The following is a 17,266-nucleotide window of genomic DNA, read 5'->3' as shown; positions in this document are numbered from 1 at the left end:
CTTTCAATTTTTTTTTCTATACAACGTTCCAAGGGCAAGGTTGTTATCGGATCGTGCACTTGAGAATCCTTCCGTCAGATGTCCCAAATACAATATTTTAGGATTCCAGTCAAAAATTCGGCCAAACCCGTCATCGATAGAATGTCGATCGGCTGGGTCAAACGACTAGGGGTTAATAACCCTATTTTTTATCTATACAACCTTCCAAGGGCAAGGTCGTCATCGAATCGTGCACTTGAGAATCCTTCCGTCAGATGTCCCAAGTGCATTATTTTAGGAAGCCAATCAAAAATTTAGAAAAATTCGTCATCAATAGGATGTCGATCGGCTCGGTCAAACGACTAGGGTTTAATAACCCTATTTTTTCCCTACACAACCTTCCAAGGGCAAGGATTTGATCGGATCGTGCACTTGAGAATCCTTCCGTCAGATGTCCCAACTACAATATTTTAGGATTCTAGTCAAAAATTCGGCAAAATCCGTCATCGATAGGATGTCGGTCGACTGGGTCAAACAACTTGGGGTTAATAACCCTATGTTTTCTCTATACAACCTTCCAAGGGCAAGGTCGTCATCAAATCGTGCACTTGATAATCATTCAGTCAGATGTCCCAAGTGCAATATTTTAGGAATCCAGTCAAAAATTTAGAACAATTCGTTATCGATAGGATTTCGATCGGCTCGGTCAAAAGACTAGGGTTTAATAACCCTATTTTTTCCCTATACAACCTTCCAAGGGCAAGGATTTGATCGGATCGTGCACTTGAGAATCCTTCCGTCAGATGTCCCAAGTACAATATTTTAGGATTCCAGTCAAAAATTCGGCAAAATCCATCATCGCTAGGATGTCGACCGGCTGGGTCAAACGACTAGGGGTTAATAACCTATTTTTTTCCTATACAACCTTCCAAGGGCAAGGTCGTCATCGAATCATGCACTTGAGAATCCTTCCGTCAGATGTCCCAAGTCGATTATTTTAGGAAACCAGTCAAAAATTTAGAAAAATTCGTCATCAATAGGACGTCGATCGGTTCGGTCAAACGACTGGGGTTTAATAACCCTATTTTTTCCCTATACAACCTTCCAAGGGCAAAGATTTGATCAGATCGTGCACTTGACAATCTTTCCGTCAGATGTCCCAAGTACAATATTTTAGGATTCCAGTCAAAAATTTGGCAAAATCCGTCATCGATAGGATGTCGATCGACTAGGTCAAAAGACTAGGGGTTAATAACCCTATTTTTTTCCTTTACAACCTTCCAAGGGTAAGGTCGTCATCTAATCGTGCACTTGAGAATCCTTTCGTCAGATGTCCCAAGTGCATTATTTTAGGAATCCAGTCAAAAATTTAGAAAAATTCGTCATCGATCGGCTCGGTCAAACGACTCGGGTTTAATAACCCTATTTTTTCCCTATACAACCTTCCAAGGGCAAGGATTTGATCGGATCGTACATTTGAGAATCCTTCCATCTGATGTCCCAACTACAATATTTTAGGATTCCAGTCAGAAATTCGGCAAAATCCATCATCGATAGGATGTCGGGCAACTTGGTCAAACGACTAGGGGTTAAAAACCCCTTTTTTTTTTTCTATACAACCTTCCAAGGGCAAGGTCATCATCGAATCGTGCACTTGATAATCCTTCCGTCAGATGTCCCAAGTGCAATACTTTAGGAATCCAGTCAAAAATTTAGAACAATTCGTCGTCGATAGGATGTCGATCGGCTCGGTCAAAAGACTAGGGTTTAATAACCCTATTTTTTTCCCTATACAACCTTCCAAAGGCAAGGATTTGATCGGATCGTGCACTTGAGAATTCTTCTGTCAGATGTCCCAAGTACAATATTTTAGGATTCCAGTCAAAAATTCGGCAAAATCCATCATCGCTAGGATGTCGACCGGCTGGGTCAAACAACTAGGGGTTAATAACCCCATTTTTTTCCTATACAACCTTCCAAGGGCAAGGTCGTCATCGAATCGTGCACTTGAGAATCCTTCCGTCAGATGTCCCAAGTCCATTATTTTAGGAAACCAGTCAAAAATTTAGAAAAATTCGTCATCGATAGGACATCGATCGGCACGGTCAAACGACTGGGGTTTAATAACCCTATTTTTTCTCTATACAACCTTCAAAGGGAAATGTCGTCACCGGATCGTCCACTTGACAATCTTTCCGTCAAATGTCCCAAGTACAATGTTTTAGGATTCCAGTAAAAAATTTGGCAAAATCCGTCATCGATAGTTGGTCCATCGGCTAGATCAAACGACTAAGGCTTAATAACCCTAAATTTTGCTATACAACATTCCAAGGGCAAAGTTTAATCGGATCGTCCACGTGAGAATCCTTTCGTCAGATGTGGCAAGTACATTCTTTTAGACTTCAAGTCATAAATTCGGCAATATCCTACATCAAAAGCATGTCGCTCGGCCTGGTCAAAGGATTAGGGGTTAATAACCCTATTTTTTTCTTTTCACTACAAGCTTCAAAGGGCAAGGGCATCATTGGATCATACATTTGAGAATCCTTCCGTCAGATGTGGCACATACATTATTTTAGACTTTCATTTCAAAATTCAGAAAAATCCGTCATCAATAGGATGTCGATCGGCTGGGTCAAAAAACTAAGACTTAATAACCCTATTTTTTCTCTATACAACCTTCAAAGGGCAAGGTCCTCACCGGATTGTCCACTTGAGAATCCTTCCGTCAGATGTCCCAAGTACAATATTCTAGTTTTCCAGCACAAAATGCTAATTTTTTTCACTACAAGCTTCAAGGTGCAAGAGCATCATCGAATCGTACACTTGAGAAGCCTTCCGTCAGATGTGTCAAGTACATCATTTTAGGCTTTGGGTCCAAAATTAGGATAAATCCGTCATCGTTAGGATGTCGATCGGCTCAGTCAAAGGATTAAGGCTTAATAACCCTATTTTTGTTCGCTACAACCTTCAAAGGTCAAGGGCATTATCGGATCGTACACTTGAGAAACTTTCCGTTAGATAAGGCAAGTACATTATTTTAGGCTTCGGTTCGATAATTCGGATAAATCCTTCATCGTTAGGATGTCGATCGGCTCGGTCAAATAATTAAGTCTTAATAACCCTATTTTTTTTCACTACAAGCTTCAAAGGGCAAGGGCGTCATCGGATCATACACTTGAGAAACATTCCATCAGATATGCCAAGTACATTATTTTACACTTCGGGTCCAAAATTGGGAAAAATCCGTCATCGTTAGGATGTCGATCGACTCGGTCAAAGGACTAAGGCTTAATAACCCTATTTTTTCTCTATACAACCTTCCAAGGGCAAGGCCGTCATCAGATTGTACACTTGAGAATCATTCCGTCAGAAGTGGCAAGTACATTATGTTAGGCTTATGTTCCAAAATTTAGAAAAATCTGTCATCAATAGGATGTCGATCGGCTCGGTCAAACGACTATGACATAATAACCGTATTTTCTCTATACAACCTTCCAAGGGCAAGGCCATCATCGGATCGTACACTTGAGAATCTTTCCGTCAGATGTGGCAAGTATATTATTTTAGGCTTCGGTTCCAAAATTCAGAAAAATCCGTCATCGATAAGATGTCGACACGCTCGGTCAAACAACTAAGGCTTAATAACCCTATTCTCTACACAACCTTCCAAGGGCAAGACCGTCATCAAATCGTATACTTGAGAATCCATCCGTCAGATGTGTCAAGTACCTTATTTTAGACTTTGGTTCCAAAATTCGGAAAAAGCCGTCATCGATAAGATGTCGATCGGCTTTGTCAAACAACTAAGGCTTAATAACCCTCTTTTTTTTCACTATAAGCTTCAAAGGGCAAGGCTGTCATCGGATCGTACACTTGAGAATCATTCCGTCAGATGTGGCAAGTACATTATTTTAGGCTTATGTTCCAAAATTCAGAAAAATCCGTCATCGATAGGATGTCGATCGGCTCGGTCAAACGACTAAGGCTTAATAACAGTATTTTCTCTATACAACCTTCCAAGGGCAAGGCCATCACCGGATCGTACACTTGAGAATCCTTTCGTCAGATGTAGCAAGTCTATTATTTTAGGCTTCGGTTCCAAAATTTGGAAAAATCCGTCATCGATAGGATGTCAATCAGCCTGGTCAAACAACTAAGGCTTAATAACCCTATTTTTTCTCTATACAACCTTCCAAGGGCAAGGCCGTCATCATATTGTACACTTGAGAATCATTCCGTGAGATGTGGCAAGTACATTATGTTAGGCTTATGTTCCAAAATTCGGAAAAATCCGTCATCTATAGGATGTCGATAGGCTCGGTCAAACGACTGAGGCTTAATAACCGTATTCTCTCTATACAACATTCAAAGGACAAGGCCATCATCGGATCGTACACTTGAGAATCCTTTCATCAGATGTGGCAAGTATATTATTTTGGGCTTTGGTTCCAAAATTCAGAAAAATCCGTCATCGATAGAATGTCGATCAGCCTGGTCAAACGACTAAAACTTAATAACCCTATTCTCTCTATACAACCTTCCAAGGGCAAGGCCATCATCTGATCACACACTTAAGAATCCTTCCGTCAGATGTGTCAAGTACATTATTTTAGGATTCGGTTCCAAAATTCAGAAAAATCCGTCATCGATACGATGTCGATAAGCTCGGTCAAATGACTAAGACTTATTAACCCTAGTTTCTCTATACAACCTTCCAAGGGCAAGCCTGTCATCAGATAGAGCACTTGAGAATCCTTCCGTCAAATATGGCAAGTACATTATTTTAGGCTTTGGTTCCAAAATTCAGAAAAATCCGTCATCGATAGGATGTCGATCGGCTTGGTCAAACCACTAAGGCTTAATAACCCTATTTTCTCTATACAACCTTCCAAAGGCAAGGCCGTCATCAAATAGTGCACTTGAGAATCCTTCCATTCCATCAGATGTGTCAAGTACATTATTTTAGGCTATGATTATAAAATTTAGAAAAATCCGTCTTTGATAGGATGTCGATAGGCCTGGTCAAACGACTAAAGCTTAATAACCCTATTTTCTCAATACAACCTTCCAAGGGCAAGACCGTCATCAGATCATACACTTGAGAATCCTTCCGTCAGATATGGGAAGTACATTATTTTAGGCTTCGGTTCCAAAATTCAGAAAAATCTGTCATCGATAGGACGTCGACAGACTCGGTCAAACTACTAAGGCTTAATAACCTATTTTTTATCCATACAACCTTCCAAGGACAAAGCCGTCATCAAATAGTACACTTGAGAATCTTTCCGCCAGATGTGTCAAGTACATTATTTTAGGTTTTGATTCCAAAATTTGGAAAAATCCCTCATCGATAGGATGTCGATCAGCCTTGTCAAACGACTAAGACTTAATAACCCTATTTTTTATCTATACAACCTTCCAAGGGCAGGGCCATCATCAGATTGTACACTTGAGAATCCTTCCGTCAGATGTAGCAAGTACATTATTTTAGGCTCCGGTTCCAAAATTCAGAAAAATCCGTCATCGATAGGATGTCGATAGGCTCAGTCAAACGACTAAGACTTAGTAACTCTATTTTCTCTATACTACCTTCCAAGGGCAAGACCGTCATCAGATTGAGTACTTGAGAATCCTTCCGTTAAATGTGCCAAGTATATTATTTTAGGCTTCAGTTCTAAAATTCAGAAAAATCCGTCATCGATAGGATGTCGATCGGCTTGGTCAAACTACTATGGCTTAATAACCCTATTCTCTCTATACAACCTTCCAAGAGCAAGGCCGTCATCAAATAGTACACTCGAGAATCCTTCCGTCAGATGTGTCAAGTACATTATTTCTAGCTTCGGTTCCAAAATTTGGAAAAATCCGTCATCGATAGGATGTCGATCGGCCCGGTCAAACGACTAAAGCTTAATAACCCTATTTTCTCTATACAACCTTCCATGGGCAAGGCCATCATCAGATCGTACACTTGAAAATCCTTCCGTCAGATATGGCAAGTACATTATTTTAGGCTTCGGTTCTAAAATTCAGAAAAATCTGTCATCGATAAGATGTCGATCAGCCGGGTCAAACAACTAAGGCTTAATAACCCTCTTTTTTTTCACTACAAGCTTCAAAGGGCAAGGCTGTCATCGGATCGTACACTTGAGAATCATTCCGTCAGATATGGCAAGTACGTTATTTTAGGCTTCGGTTCCAAAATTCAGAAAAATCCGTCATCGATAGAATGTCGACACGCTCGGTCAAACAACTAAGGCTTAATAACCCTATTTTTTCTCTACACAACCTTCCAAGGGCAAGACCGTCATCAAATCGTACACTTGAGAATCATTCCGTCAGATGTGGCAAGTACATTATTTTAGGCCTTGGTTCCAAACTTCAGAAAAATCCGTCATCAATAGGATGTCGATCGGCCTGGTCAAATGACTAAGGCTTAATAACCCTATTTTTTCTCTATACAATATTCCAAGGGCAAGGTCGTCATCCAATCGTACACTTGAGAATCCTTCCATCAGATGTGACAAGTACATTATTTTAGGCTTCAGTTCTAAAAATTAGAAAAAATCCGTCATCGATAGGATGTCGATCGGCTCGGTCAAATGACTAAGGCTTAATAACCCTATTTTCTCTATACAACATTCCAAGGGCAAGGCCGTCATCTGATTATACACTTGAGAATCTTTCCGTTAGATGTGGCAAGTATATTAGTTTAGGTTGCGGTTTCAAAATTTGGAAAACCCCGTCATCGTTAGGATGTCGATCGGCTCGGTCAAACGACTAAGGTTTAATAACCCTTTTTTTTTTTTTTTTTTCACTACAAGATTCAAAGGGCAAGGCCGTCATCGGATAGTACACTTGAGAATCATTCCATTAGATGTGTCAAATACATTTTTTTTGCTTCGGGCCCAAAATGCGAAAAAATCCGTCATTGTTATGATGTCGATCGTCTCGGTCAAAGGATTAAGGCTTAATAACCCTATTTTTTTTCCATACAAGTTTCGAAAGGCAAGGGCGTCATCGGATCGTGAGATTTAGACATCGTCCGTTAGATCTGTTAATTACATTATTTTATGCTTCGGGTTCAAATTTCAAAAAATTCCGTCATAGTTATGACTTCGGTCCACTCGGTCAACCAATTAAGACTTAATAACCCTATTTTTTTTCCATACAAGTTTCGAAAGGCAAGGGCGTCATCGGATCGTGAGATTTAGACATCGTCCGTTAGATCTGTCAATTACATTATTTTATGCTTCGGGTTCAAATTTCAAAAAATTCCGTCATAGTTATGACTTCGGTCCACTCGGTCAACCAATTAAGACTTAATAACCCTATTTTTTTTTCACTACAAGTTTCAAAGGGCAAGGGCGTCATCGGATTGTACACTCGAGAAACCGTCCGTTAGATGTGATAAGTATATTATTTTAAGCTCTGGATTGAAAATTTGAAATATTCCGTCATAGTTACGACGTCAATCCATTCGGTCAACCGACTAAGTATTTTTTCTTATTTCTATTAACTCCGCACTTCTAACAGTAAGACCGTTAACGAACCCAAGGCTTAGGAAACGATAATAAAGTACGCATCACGATGAGTCTGTGAGAATTTATTTCTAATTTTTCGGACACCCGAGTTATTTATTACGATTTTTAGAAGTGTTAGAATTTTAGAAATTATTTATTTATTATATTCTACAGAAATAGAAATTATTTATTATAAAATAATTTTGAAGAGGTGCGATCTGGACCGTCCACTCTCCACTGTTTGATCTGAACCCTTAATCGAAATCATACATATGGCCTACAATACCCAGAAGACTAGTCACTTTCTCGACCCGGACACCGGCGACAGTAACCCGATAATAACTCCGGCTTCAGGCGATGTCACGCCGTCGCACCGAGTCCCTTCACCTCGCCTCTTCATCGACTTCTCTCTGCTCTTGGTTCTTCTCATTTCTGAACGATCAAGGAGAATCGAAGCTTCAAAGCTTCCGGCTTTCTACCGGTTTTCAAGCGTTTTCCGGCGATTCCGGGGACGATTAGCCATGCATGAGGTATGAAACTTTGTCTACTCATCGAGGTCCACATCGTCACATAGTTAGTTTCGTTTTAGATTAAGTTTTGAAGATTTGGTGTTTGGGATTTCCGGCCACCGCCGAGGCCACTGTTTCCAGCGGCGGTTTTGCTTCCTCTGGGTCCAATTGGTTTCGGAAATTTGTATTACAACAAGAAATGGCAATTTCGAATCAGTGGAAGGAGAGGAGATGTAATACACAATTCCGAAAAATTGAAATTGCAGTTTGTTTCGGCATGGTTTGAAATTGCAGTTTGTTTCGGCATTGTTTGAAATTGCAGCTTGTTTCTGCATTGATTGAAATTGCAGCTTGTTTTTGGTATATTAGAACAACAACAGCCCATCGATTTTTAACCAAAAAAAAAAAAAACAACAGCCCATCGATTTTGTTTCGGTGATGGTTTAATGGAATGGAAGGCAGTTTGTTTGATGGATGGAATGGTTTGATCGATTTTTTTTCTGGTATAATAGAACAACAACAGACCATTCGACCATTTGTTTCTGTTCTGCTGGTTTATGGAAGAGGACGGAAGCGGAGCGAACCCTCGAGGGTGGAAGGAACGAGATTAAACGGAGCTTGGCGAGTACATATAAGTCGCCCAATTCAGGCGCGTAGAGTGGCAGGGCAATGGGACCCACGACCTCAGATTCCATCCATCCACGATTTCACTCGCCACTAAGCCGCGCGTGCTGCTGACGCGCCCAATTTAACCGTGGTCCACCTGAACCATGGTCCATATTAGAATTTTTGTAATATTAGGTCGATCATGTCGTGTCCATTATATCATAGAAGTTAGACTACTCAAATTCTTGAAGAATAAGAGCACTTGGTGAAGTGTTTCGGATTAAATACTCAAATTTGAATTGAGTTGAAATAATTATATTGGTGCGCCGGCCGGACCAATTAAATGTGGATCACACTAACACGTTATTAACATCGCTAAATTGACCCTATCAGATTTCGATCCATACGCAACACCATGCATGTATTATCGATCATTTGCATCCCAAGTTGATTGAGACTTGACGTACATCCATCTCCTAGCTAGCTAGCTAGCTATCACAAATATTACATCGATCGTTGTTAGCCTATGTGATAATACAGCTTGGTTGATATATACATCTCTTTTCTAGATATGAGTCGGTTGTGTATGACTCGGAAGGAATCTAAAAAGGAGAGGCCATGCACGAAAGGCTCTCTGGGCTACATCATCATCCAGTACTCGATCTCTATCTGTGACAATTAAATTGTCGATCGTAAACCATTTTCACACAGAAAAGAAGATGCTAATTCATTACCTCTCTGCTAGCTATGGAATATATGAGCCTTTACTCTTGGCTCGACATGGGTACAAATAATACCGTGTTTGGTGAATGTTAGGATCAAACCCTAAGACTGATTGCCATAAGGGTTTGTAATTAAATTACATAGCAAAAGCTAATTTCTAAAATCAATGACCTCGCACTACAAGCTATATAAATACCATATATCTATATTTCACTTGAAAATTTATTCAATCTTGTGGTTATGCATGCAGGTTATCTATGGCCCGGCCGACAAGACCCGGCTGTTTAACGGTCATGTCAGGGCTAGTCCTGAGATTTGTGTGGCCTGAGGCGAAATCTCGAATAAATTGACATTAAGTGTTCAAGTAATAATTTTTTTTGGGTAACTAGTAATGCATTATTCATATTGGTTTATTCTATTGTGTATTTGGACAAAATAAAGAAGAAAAGAAAAAGTTCAATGTGTATTTATTTATTCTATTGATTAAATAAGTAGTATATTTGGACAAAAAAAAAAACTCTAGGCTAGAGACTTCTATTCAAAAAGTTCAATGTAAAAAAACATTCTAGCCCAGCAGCTGAAGCTGGGTTTCGAACCTTGATTGATATCGAAACAGAAAAGAAAACTAACATATTTGTGCATCTCTATATTTTCCAATTATACTTGAGCATCATATATGGCAACGCAAGAAGACCTAGAAAAGCTTGGGGTGGAGGCTTTTGCTATACTAGACAAGTACTATGGCCGGCCCACTGCAGGAGGGGGAATCAGTACTCCGTTTCCTTATTCTCATGAAGATCATCACCAACCTCGAGCTCATCCTCATCACATACTAGCCGGAAGACCACGTCCTCAGCAGGCCGGTGTTATTAACAGCAAGGATGCAGCTCTGGCCTTTGGAGGGTTTGAGATCAAAGAATATGACCAAAAACGGTTTCGACGTTAGTAGCCTCGCTAGCTAGCTTATACTTCGGTGTAAATTAGTAGCTAATAAATAAAGCTGTTCATGCATGTACCGTATATGTTTAAAGGTGATCGGTGGTTCAGATCAAAAATATATGCACAAGTGATTTGAATCTGCTCTTTATATATAATCTAGATATTCATAATTAATAATGTGTGTGTATTTGTACATATCATGACTAATTACAATTTATATATATAAGCTTTGTTCACTAAGGTTAACTTTACCGGCCTTGGTAAAACTGCAATCACCTTCACTAACAAAATTAGTAGTCTATGTATGCTTCTATAATGAAAGTTGCTGAAGCTTTGAATGATGAGAGGTTTAGAGAGTTCCGACAATAGGCTCAGGACAAAAAAGAAGACGAACACGCTCATCATGAAAAACACTACATTTTTTTAACCGTTGGGCTGATGTTTCACTCCGTAGTAATGATTTCAATAAAATTACATATAGCATCCTTTGAGTAAGTAGACAAATCGGAGGCCCCCAGGAACCGGTGGCTTGAGATGGCTGCCTCACATGGCCGGCCTTGGATCATGTTAACCAGATCACCTAGGGTCAACATGATTTTTAATCACCCGGATTTGTATTAGGCTTAGAAATGGACAGTCCTAGTTATGGGTGATTGACCTTAAACTATATAGTTCGTGCTTGTCCCTTGCTAATACTGAACATGAACACATAATTGAACTTTCCTTCTAGTTTTGTGGTTAAAGATTGCAACAAGTTGGAAGGTTTCGAAACCTAGTACTTGAGGAAAAAAAAAAAAAAAAAAAGGAAAGCATTTTCAATTTACAAATTGAGTAAGGTCATGATATGTTAATATTTCTCATATATATCAACTATTTTTATCAATTTGAGGACTCATTTTATCATTTTAAGGACTAATTTTACCACTTGAGGACTCATGTCGTAACTAAGAAAATTTCCCACTTTAAGGACTCATGTTATCAGTTTGAGGATTAATTTTACTATTTTGAGGACTTATTTAACCACTTTAAGGCAATTGTATGCATGTCATACGTTAACACATTATACAATTTCCCTTACAAATTGACCCTTTATTCAGTTAGTGCCAGTTTGAGTCACTAGTGAAACCAAACTAAATCTGTTCAAAATCGGTTTTGTTCGGGATAATAAATATATTATTTAGACACAAAAAACCTTGGATCAATCAGTTTGGTCAGTTTTGAACAGAGGGCCCATCAACATTTCAGTTCTCACATAAGCCCATCAACATTTTGTTTTGTAAATCAAGCCCATCAACTAAACAATGTCGTAAGCCCAATAAACGCATTGCTGTGACGTATCTCATCAGATTCGGATTCCCAAACATCAGTGGGATCCCAAACATGATTTCAATGATAACGTCACACGGATAGCACGTGAACTCTCCATCACAGTCACAGGACGACAGTCGTCGTAAGATTTACTTACCCAAAAAAAAAAAAAAAAAAAAAAATTATCAACCGCATTTAAATTCCAATTTCATGTCCGCTTTTCCCCTCTTTTCACGAACCCTAAGACCCAAAAGAAAATTTCAATCCTTATTTTCTCCCCCTCTCTCTCTCCGCTAGGGTTTCTCTGGTTCTCACTCTCTCTCTCGAGCCTTGTCACGGTTCCCTATCTGAACTTGGTTGCTCTCTTCTGAGCTTTAATGGACTTCGGCGGTGGTCGCAAGCGAGGCAGGCACGAAGCGGCGTCGTTTAACGGCAATGGCGGCTTCAAGAAATCCAAGCCAGGTTCGTTTTCACATTGCTCTCAGCTCTGCTCGCTTGTCTTTGAAGCCTTATGCATATCTATATATGTGTGTGCTGTATCTATGTGTGAGTTTTATGCATGAAGTTAGGGTTTCGTGATGTGCTTTGTTCTGCTTTGTGCATTTTGTGTGTGATTCAATCTCGGTTGGAGTAGTGAGAGAGTGGAAAGCTGAATCAGCGTGATTGAGTTGCGGGAATTTAAGTTTAGGGCTGAAGATTTGAAATCTTAGTGTTGAGCTTCGTTGAATGAAATCGAATCTGAGAAGAAATGAATCTTGAGCTGAAATTTTGAAGTAAGGAATTGAGCTCAGTTTAGTTTGTGTAGGAAATTTTAGAGAGAGAGAAGTTTAAGTAGCTTTGTTTGTTTTTTGGAGTTGGCAGGATTTATGTTCCAGAACACATAAATTGGGCACTAGGCAACTCGTTTAATTGAATATATTGTGGTGTGAGGGCACTTTAAAGTGGATTCTTCGTAGTGGAGCAAGATTTGGCAATATGTTTTCAACTTTCTGTTGGAACGCTGTTTTTGCTTGGTATCTCATCTGTTTGTTGGGAAAATTGCTACACTATTTAGGCATGTTTAGTCAGTATTTTGTGGATGATCTCAAGTTTTTAGCAGAATTGTTCGCTTTGTGGTTCAATAAGATTCTTTGTTGGGTATATAAAGTTCCATTTTAAGTTTTGGAACTCTTATGTCTAAAGAGTTTGGGGGCATGTTTGAAAATTCTAGAAAAGAATTTTGGTGTAAATGGAATTGTCTATATTTTTTTTTTGTTCTCTGGTTCCATATATATTTTGATAATTGATGAACGAAAGTACAGTGAAAGTAGACAAGCTACTATTTATACAAGATACATTACCAACAGCTTCTAAAACATCAAAACCAGTTCCAAATTATCTCAATGAGAACATAACTAGATTAAGCTTCACCATTATGGAGAGACCAGGACCCTCAAATGCGCATGAATGAGGAAAACAGCTACATCCAAAATTCAGTTGAGATTGAGGCCACAATGATACTCAAACATGAACTCTATCCCTTAAACCTACGGTTCCTTCCACTTCCTCCATCCTATGATTAGTTGTTTGTCCTGCCCCCCTTTCTTTGTTATGGAATGTTTGGAATATCTGCTTATGGGTTTTTGTGATTTTAAACTTCACTCAAACGCTACAGTGGAAGATTTTCAACTTGATTATCTTGTTTATTGAAACTCATATGTTGAACAACCATGATCTATATATCATTGATAAAGTTCTGCAAGCTTTTTGTTGGTTCAAGTACCTAGAATTTAGAGGTTTGCGTTCAACAGTATAATGGGTGTTCTTTGACCATTTGGATTCTTGAATGGAATTTGTTGTTTGTATATCTTTTGTTAGTGATAAAAATGGTAACTTGATGTTGGATATCTTTAAAGTTCTGAGGATTAATAACTCACTGTAAATATAACTGAGGGAAATTAATTAATGTTGTGCAACAGAAATGGAGTCCTTTTCAACTGGTATAGGAAGCAAATCGAAGCCATGCACAAAGTTTTTCAGGTTATAATCTTAACTTATCTAAAATCAATAGTCTAATTTAATTTTCCATATTGATAATTTATATAAATTCGTAAAAAAAGTGATGCGATTTTGTGAGCAAAAGTATTGCAATTTGGACTAACGGAATGGGCAGTTAAAGCTGTGATACAGGTCGAACTCTGTTCTAATCATGATAACAAAGACTGAACAGATATGGTTGAGTGACAACGGTCGAATATTCTAAAAAATTTGATGCTGTGTTTTGGGACGCAGAATTGTCCTGTATGTTGCGGTTATGTTTAATTTGTTTTGCATCACTTTCAAGTCGAATCAATGTCATGGGTTGCTGAGTTGCCTACTAAGTTGTGAAGCAGGTTATTCTATGTGTTCAGACTATGAAACAAAAGTAAACTGAATTGGTTTGTCTCAGACATGACGGGAAAGGTTGATCTGGGAAAGAAAAAACAGATATTGTTGTCAATTGTGCCATGTTTCAAGCCTCAGTTAGTAAAACATCATCTTTTGGCAGCCTTTGATGTGGAATTTTCGCTGGTCCTTTATAGTGAATCTGCAAATGTGTTAACTTGTCTGCCACAGTTGAAATTTTTCAAGTTGTATATACTCATTCAATTGTTTAAGTTATGTCATAGGCTTAAGAACTCTCTTTCATCATTGGAATTTCTGGTTTAGGAACAGAAGAGGAGTTCAGTGGCAACTCACATAACAGATAAATTCAAACAAATTATACCACTAGTACGAAATTATAAATATATGAACTTTCTTTTTGCTGTAGTAGTAGGAAGGGGAATAAACCCATGGGGGGAACAGGCCAATGCTATTTTGGTTCTTTTTCCCTCATTCCTTGCATCAGATTATGATTCCAATTGTTTAGCATGTCTTTTCCTTGTGTATAAGTGGAAGACATTCACTGCAGGAAATCGATCAATATCTAATGCTTGGTATACAATTAATAGCGAAATAGCTGTAGATAATTGTCTTTGCTGAATATTCAGTTCACCAATTCTGAAAAATCTTGTAAGCTTGAATCATGTGAACTTTCTAATCTGGAGCTATATGACAGTTATAATGTGATTGATTACTTTGTGGGCTCATAAAATTTGTTGTTTTTATACAGCACTTCTGGTTGCCCTTTTGGAGAGGGATGTCACTTCTTGCATTATGTTCCTGGTGGCGTCAAAGCTGTATCTCAGATGACTGGTAGCAACCCAACTCATCCACCTCCTCCCAGACATTCAGCAGCCCCACCATCATTTCCAGATGGTTCTTCTCCACCAGCTGTCAAGACACGGTTATGCAACAAATACAACACAGCTGAAGGTTGCAAGTTTGGAGATAAATGTCATTTTGCTCACGGTGAATATGAGCTTGGGAGGCCCACTGCTCAATCTTATGATGATCCTCGTGGTGGGGGAGCAATGCATGGAAGGATGGGAGGTCGGAATGAGCCTCCCCCACCAAGTCATGGAGGTGCAGGTAGATTTGGGGCCATTGCCAATGCTAAGATTAGTGTAGATGCTTCCCTCGCCGGAGCCATAATTGGAAAAAATGGTCTGAACTCAAAGCAGATTTGTCGTGTGACTGGAGCAAAGCTTTCTATAAGAGAGCATGAGTCAGACCCGAAGCTGAGGAACATTGAGCTTGAGGGTACTTTTGATCAGATTAAAGATGCCAGTGCCATGGTTCAAGATATTATTGTGAACGTGAGCTCAGCTGCTGGACCTCACATGAGAAATCCTTCTATGGGGGCTTCTCAAGGAAGTAGTAACTTCAAGACTAAGCTTTGCGAGAATTTTACTAAAGGTCAATGCACATTTGGTGACAGGTGCCACTTTGCACATGGGGCTGAAGAATTGCGCAGGGGAGGGATGTGATTTCTTTCAGTACTTCTCATCTTGTTCCCGTACCAATTTCTTGTAGGATACAGTTCTTACAGCATTATTTGTGTTCCTGGATTTTTTTTTTTAAGAGTGCAGTTCTCCTTAGTTTTCCAGGGGTTAATATTGGGGAAATTTAGTAGTTTGCCATATCTGCTCCTACTCTTCCCACTCGTCTTTCCGAATCATTCGGAGTTTTCTTGGTTGAACTATGTAGTGTAACTACAGGTTGCCCTGCTGCCTGCAGCATGTTCTGTGGAGAATGCTGTTGTTGGCTGCCTTAGTTTTGTTTTGATTAAAATGAAGAAGATAAAAGATGTTTTGATGGTTAGGGCTTTCATTTAAGTTTTCTCATTCAAATAGTATTATGCAAACATTAGATTGGAATAAACGTACCCGAGTTGTACCCCCATTTTCATCTGGAAAGCTTGGTGTTGAAATGACACAAGTCCTTGTGGCTTTATATACAGTGTAAATGATTAAGCTGTAGAGGCAAAGATCTGAAAGACATGAACTTATGAAGCAATAGTTTTCTTACTTTACTCTCTAGGCCAAGTCCAAACTAACCCGTGAACTGGGCTGTTGCCTTTTCAGTTTAGGCGGAAATACTTGAACCAAATAAACTGCTTATTTCTACATCTGATTTCTGCAGAAAAAAAAGACTTTTAACAATTACAAAATCTATAGAGGTCACTGGCCTAGCCAATGATGACCAAAATCATAAGGACTATTTAAGATATCAACACAAATTCTATGATTTCAGTCAATTGTAAGGAAAATAATGAACTAGAAATTTATTCATAGACTAACCATCGTCATATATTGAGGCAAACCATAACTTAAAAAACCAATATTTATGAGTATCATCATTCTCATCCCATAAAGCATACTTGGAAATTAAAGCTTCAAGTTTCTGTTTCGTAAGATTAAGAAATATTATTATTGAGACCCAAGTCTAACACCCAGGATTCTTCTGTGCCTGCTTCTTCTGATCAATTAGAGCTGCCCTCTCCTGAAGTTCCCTCCCCTTGCTTCTCCTTGAGCTTGAGCTTGCGATACTTGATCCCGCAAGCGTTGCAAAGTGTCTGCGAGCATAAAAAAGAGAGAGTCTAAATCAGTGAAGCTCCACTAGCAGGAGTAACCAAGTAATATAGTGATAACGCACAAACACACACACACACACACGAACATGGTTAACTTGAACTTACCTTTGGCCCCAGAGGTCCTCTACGCCACATTGGAGTTTCGCTGACCCGACAATTGAAGTTTGTACAGGTCCTATTCTGATTATCAATTTTTGGCGCAGGGCGTTGACAGCGCGTTGTGTTCTTTTTTCTAGATCCCCCGACCTTGCCTTTGTTGTGGGATACATTTAGGACACAAAATTCCCTCATTTCTGTTGGGGGAGTAAGTCTCTGTTGCCTTCTTTCGGTAACAGAGACTGACCTCTGGAAGTCAGTTATGCTCATTGCAGAGTATTGTGACGCATGAGCATTGCCAGCAGATACAGCAGATCCAAAACCCAAGCCCTAAACAGTTGATCAATGCAACAAATGATCAATTTAATTGTAATGAGAAAAAAATATTCTAATTATTTAAGGTCATGGTCTTCAACACATGTTTACTGAATCTACACATGCATGTTAGACTAAACACTAGGACTAGGGTTTTACGGATAAGTGGGGATACTACAATTACTAGATCAAAGGGTTTTTTTCTTAATGTTTTTCTTTTGTTGCATTAAAGAAAGTATCAAATCTCTAATCTATCGTATGATTCCTAT

General features: G+C 39.1%; 1 protein-coding gene across 1 annotated transcript; it reads left to right on the top strand.

The window, feature by feature from the left end:
* Nucleotides 1-11,806: 11,806 nt before the first annotated feature.
* Nucleotides 11,807-15,823, top strand: LOC133732351 (zinc finger CCCH domain-containing protein 14-like). Its single transcript, XM_062159889.1, has 3 exons — nt 11,807-12,052; nt 13,549-13,609; nt 14,724-15,823. The coding sequence occupies exons 1-3, from the start codon at nt 11,968-11,970 to the stop codon at nt 15,478-15,480; spliced, it is 903 nt and encodes a 300-aa protein (XP_062015873.1). The 5' UTR covers nt 11,807-11,967; the 3' UTR covers nt 15,481-15,823.
* The last annotated feature ends 1,443 nt before the right edge of the window (nt 15,824-17,266 follow it).

This window comes from Rosa rugosa, chromosome 2 (genome assembly GCF_958449725.1).
Source record: "Rosa rugosa chromosome 2, drRosRugo1.1, whole genome shotgun sequence".
Classification (NCBI taxonomy): Eukaryota; Viridiplantae; Streptophyta; class Magnoliopsida; order Rosales; family Rosaceae; genus Rosa; species Rosa rugosa.
This window is presented reverse-complemented; position numbering and strand designations above follow the sequence as displayed.